Source organism: Lolium rigidum, chromosome 3 (assembly GCF_022539505.1).
Source record: "Lolium rigidum isolate FL_2022 chromosome 3, APGP_CSIRO_Lrig_0.1, whole genome shotgun sequence".
Taxonomy (NCBI): domain Eukaryota; kingdom Viridiplantae; phylum Streptophyta; class Magnoliopsida; order Poales; family Poaceae; genus Lolium; species Lolium rigidum.
In genome coordinates, this window is record NC_061510.1 from 63,888,711 (window position 1) to 63,893,484 (window position 4,774).

Here is a 4,774-nt window from a genome sequence, read left to right on the forward strand (position 1 = left end):
AGATATACAAAACGAGTAAAAAACAGCACCAAAGGGGCAAAAGAAAAGAAAAACAGGAAAAGAAAGCACAGAAAATCCCCACTTCACTATCTCTCCCAACCCCTCTTCCCATGCTGTAACTACACTGCATCGCCAGTTCCCACCTCATCTTCTTCCTCCTCCTCCTCTTCGTCCTCGCAGGGAAGGAAGCAGCCGCGCCACGTCGATCGATCCGGCCGGTGCGCCGCCCGCGCGCGCGCGCCGCCAGCGCCAGGGCCAGCGGCCGCGGCGAATCTGGCGCCAGGGGGCCCTGCATTGCCGGAGGACCGCACCGGGTAGCCAGATCTCCTCCGCCCACGCGCCGCCACGGCACGGCATGGTGGCTGCCGCAGCGGCGGCCAACGCGCCAGATCCGGCCCGCACCTCGCGCCCGCCGCTCACGCCGGCGCTCGACAAGCCCAACTCCGGCGCCGCCCTGCGCCGCCCCGCGCGCTCCACCAAGCCCGTCTCCTCGCGCTACCTCGCCTCCGCCGCCTCCCCGGCCTCCTCCACCTCCTCCACGTCCTCCTCCTCCTCCTCCTCCGCCCCCGCCTCCTCGCGCCGCTCCGTCTCCGCGCAGCGCGGGCGGTCCTCCACGCCCCCGCCGCCGCAGCACGCCACGTCGCCCACGCCACCCGCGGCGGCGGCGGCGGTGACGGCCACCACGATGCGGAGCCTCTCGGTGTCCTTCCAGGGGGAGTCCTTCTTCTACCAGACGTCGCGCGCGCCGCGGGCCGCGTCGCCGTCCTCCCCCGGCGGCGGCGGCGGCCGGCGCGGGCCCACGCCGGAGCGGCGCAAGAGCGTGTCCTCCGTGCCCGAGGCCGAGAACGCGCGGCCCCAGCACCGGTGGCCCGCCGCCAGGCCCAAGGCGTCGGACCCGCTCGCGCGCAGCCTCGACTGCAACCTCGACCGCAAGGACTCCATCCTCGCCGCGGTCCAGCTCCTCCGCCGATCCATGGCGTTCGACTCCACCTCCTCCCTCTCCCCCTCCGACCCGGCCGTTGCCGGCGCTCCCGACCTCTCCGCCTCGTCCGACACCGACAGCGTCTCCTCCGGCAGCAACTCGGGGGCCGGCGATCCGCCACGCCGCGGCATCAGCGTTCCGGCGCGGTTCTGGCAGGAGACCAACAGCCGCCTGCGACGGCTTCCGGATGCAGGGCTGCCGCTACCGTCGTCTTCAGGAAGGAGGTCGTTCTCGGACAGCCCAATGTCACCGAGGCTGCCTGGCCGGTCACCGTCTCCGAGCCGAGGAAGCAGGGGGATGGCGAGCCCATCCAAAGGGCGAGGTGGAGAGGCATCACCAAACGGGCACATTGTTCAGACGGCGGCAAATGCTCCATCTATCATTAGCTTTGCTGCGGAGGTCAGGAGGGCCAAGAAAGGGGAGAACAGGATTGAGGAGGCACACAGGTTGCGGATGCTGGACAACCAGCATTTGCAGTGGCGGTGCATCAATGCTCGGACGGATGCAACGCTCCTGGTACAGAGCTTCACTGCCGAGGTAAATCATCACCTATCAACTTTGAATTTATTATACCTCCTAAATGTTTCATGTTCAGATGTTGATGCTTGCAATTAAACATAAACTCACTTCTTAAGTTTCACAATTAAGTTCAGTAACACATGAAATGCAAAGTTTCCAAAAAACAATTTGTTATCGTGGGGTTTAAGAATGCTGTATTAACTAGAGTATTAAGTTATGCTGGTTACCAATCACCAATGCAGTTAGGATTTGCTAGCTGCCTTTTTAGGGTAGTCATCGGTTGCTCATAATCTTCATTTATTAGCAGCTGGTCTGGAGAAGTAAACATATCCATAATATTTTTTCGGTCAAATGTAGCCTCCTTCAGTAACTAGGTCCTGATACCATCTCTTATTGTTATAGAGGAGAATCTTTGTACTCACTGAATTTACATGTATAATGTATCAATTGTTAGTTGCCAAATTTGCCACACTGTTAAATCAAACTTTTGCTCTTGCACTTTTATGGACATAGTTCAGGGCACAGACAGAGTGGCATGCTATTGTGGGTGTACAGTTACAAATTTAGACTGCTTATTCATTAATATCTAGGTTCTGTTCGAGAAGTGTAAATCATAGCTCAACATGTGTTGTCATAAATAAGCCAAGCTTTTAAACTGTGATAAAATCATACAAAAGAGATATTCATGCTGAAAGAATATTAAACTCGGATGAAGTAAAGTTGATGTGGGAAGAAAATAGAAGGTACCATATCAGGTTACAAATCATGATCTGCAATTTTGCTATTCATACCTGGCTCATGTTTTTTTTTCTTGGCAAAAACATTTGACATATAGCTGGAAAAATTTGGGAAAAAATAGCTCATATAGATAACTTGCTCCCTTGAATCATCTCTAGTAATACCCCCTGCCCCTCCCTCCCTCTTGATAGCTGTCCTTTCTAGTTAGTAATGTAGATTACTCTGTAGTGATTGCTACATAAATATAGTGATGACAAGACTTCAGCTAAATCCTACATGTGTCTACATGCATGTACTGCTAGTAGTGAAAACTACAGGTTGTATTATGAGAAATCAAACACATGAATATAGATGCTTAATTACAGAAATGCTTAATCACTTTGTACGTGCGAAGCTATCTTGTAGCGAGGCATACTATAACTTGAAACGTATTATTTTGAAGCAAGTTATACGCTTGTGCGTAAGAGATTCAGAAACAGACTCAACATGTAATTGTTATAGCTAATGTATCTTTTGATTTCTTCAGAAAACCCTACACAGTGCATGGAAGGAAATATCAAAATTGCGTGACAATGTCAGTTCAAAAAGGTGCAAACTCCAGCTTCAAAAACAAAAACTGAAGCTGTTTGCTATTCTTAGGGGAGAGGTAAGTGATACGAATCATATGGCTTATTTTTTTTCTTCTTATATACTGTATAGCTTTAACTGTTTTGTTGCATGTAGTTGGATTTTCTTGTATTTTATTTACTTTGTCCAGCTTATTTATGTAACTGCTGCCACTTGACATGTGCAGATATCATATCTAGAGGAGTGGTCTCATGTTGAAAAACATCATTCAAGCTCTTTGTTAGCAGCGATTGAAGCATTGAAGGCTAGTACTCTCCGTCTTCCGGTTGTTGGTGGTGCAAAGGTGTGGATTTTGTCATCAAATCATAGCTGACTCGTTTTGTTATGCACAACTTAGCAGTTGCTTATCTCTGAACAGGTTGATGCCCAATGTGTGAAGGAAGCTGTTAACTCAGCAGTGGATGTAATGCATACAATGACATCCTCAATGTCTAATTTGTTGTCAAAGGTGCATTCCAGTTTCCTGCAAAGCTTCAATAATTATTCCATTATTTCTTTTCCTTGGTTTAGTTTGTTATATTATGTCAAGTTTTGAGAATGAAATCATCAATTTTGAATATAAGCAACTTTGCGAATAAATGAATAGATCCATAAGCTCTACTCCTGATGGATGGCTTTGCGGTCATGCAAAATCTTGCATTTATTCTCGAATTTGTTGCATTATATGTGATAATTTTGCTCACTATGCCTGGACATATGCACCTCTTACTGATCACAGCTTTGTTGGGAATTGTGGGGGATTATGACCAGCTTTTGCCTATTTTACCGTTTCTTTAACCAGCCTTTTCCTACTTCCATGCCTGTTATTCCACTGCAGATTACAAAATAAATTCAGCTCATCACATTTTAGCAACCGCAAACTGAACCTAAGTCTCTGTTAGGTGTCTATGAGCTCTATATCCTGATGTGAATTGTGCTGTACTTTAAAAATCCTGTAGTTTCGTTGTAAATAAAATGGCAAAAGTGTGGTTCACTTATCATAAGTTTTGTTGATCCAGGTGGAGGGGACAAGCTCTGTGGTGTATGAGCTTGCGAAACTCGCAACGCAGGAGCAAATGTTGTTGGACCAATCAAGAGACCTCTTGTCCACGGTGGCAGCAATACATGTAGGCAGAAGTTCTTTCTGGTTCACTTCCAAGCATTGTTTATTGTTGTTTAAGACATCCGTGTTAATCTTACGTAAACATTGCATCACAGGTCAAACAGTGTAGCTTGAAAACTCACATGCTACAACGAAAGCAAAGGCAGAGCCAAACCCAGTGGTAGATCAGATTTTCACTAACATGACACTGATGACACGGCCTCGTCTTTCCCTCACTGGAGACCGCTACAGGTAATAAAGCTGGTAACCAATTCGTTGGGTGTGAAGAGTGTTCTAATCTGCTTGATCCTGCTGAGTGTAGCTGATTCATGTAATTTTTTTGAGTGCATATCTCCATAGAATGGCCCCTCTTTCTTACCTGCAGCCGTTGCGGTGGATGTATACAGAGAACCCTAGTGTTGACCAAAGATAAGCTTCCATGTAGATATGAAAAAAGCTTGTTTGCGTGTGCTGAGTGAGTGCTGGAGTGTTTGACGAGTGTTTGTATTGTGGAATGGAAACAACTGTCAGTTTGATATAGGCGTTTTCATGGGAAATTGACATGGAGGTTGTTTTTTTTTAATATATATAGCCTGCTCGTGTCACTGCAACATAGTGATGTCTGTTTATGTTTGTCTCCGAAGGAAGCGTGTGAAGTGCTTTGCTTGTTGTAGTAACAAAACTGTGATCCGTACAATGGTTACCCAGTCATCTAGGCTGCCGACCGCGGTGGCTGCTGTCGTCTCGATTGAGTTTCCGTATCACGCTGATCCAGTGATGGAGAAGGAAGTGTAGCGTCAAATGAAATGCGTGGCATGTAAAATGTG

General features: G+C 48.1%; 1 protein-coding gene across 2 annotated transcripts; it reads left to right on the forward strand.

Annotated features, from left to right (window-relative positions):
- The first annotated feature begins 355 nt into the window (after positions 1-355).
- On the forward strand, positions 356-4,504 carry LOC124696464 (protein SNOWY COTYLEDON 3-like). 2 transcript variants are annotated; one of them, XR_007000688.1, is made up of 7 exons: positions 356-1,519; positions 2,766-2,885; positions 3,033-3,149; positions 3,225-3,314; positions 3,865-3,972; positions 4,064-4,199; positions 4,308-4,504. XR_007000688.1 is itself a non-coding variant. In XM_047229191.1 (6 exons), the coding sequence occupies exons 1-6, from the start codon at positions 356-358 to the stop codon at positions 4,130-4,132; spliced, it is 1,668 nt and encodes a 555-aa protein (XP_047085147.1). In that variant the 3' UTR covers positions 4,133-4,504. The 2 variants fall into 2 exon arrangements, 1 of the variants encoding a protein (XP_047085147.1); XM_047229191.1 differs by having other exon boundaries at positions 4,064-4,504.
- Positions 4,505-4,774: the final 270 nt, after the last annotated feature.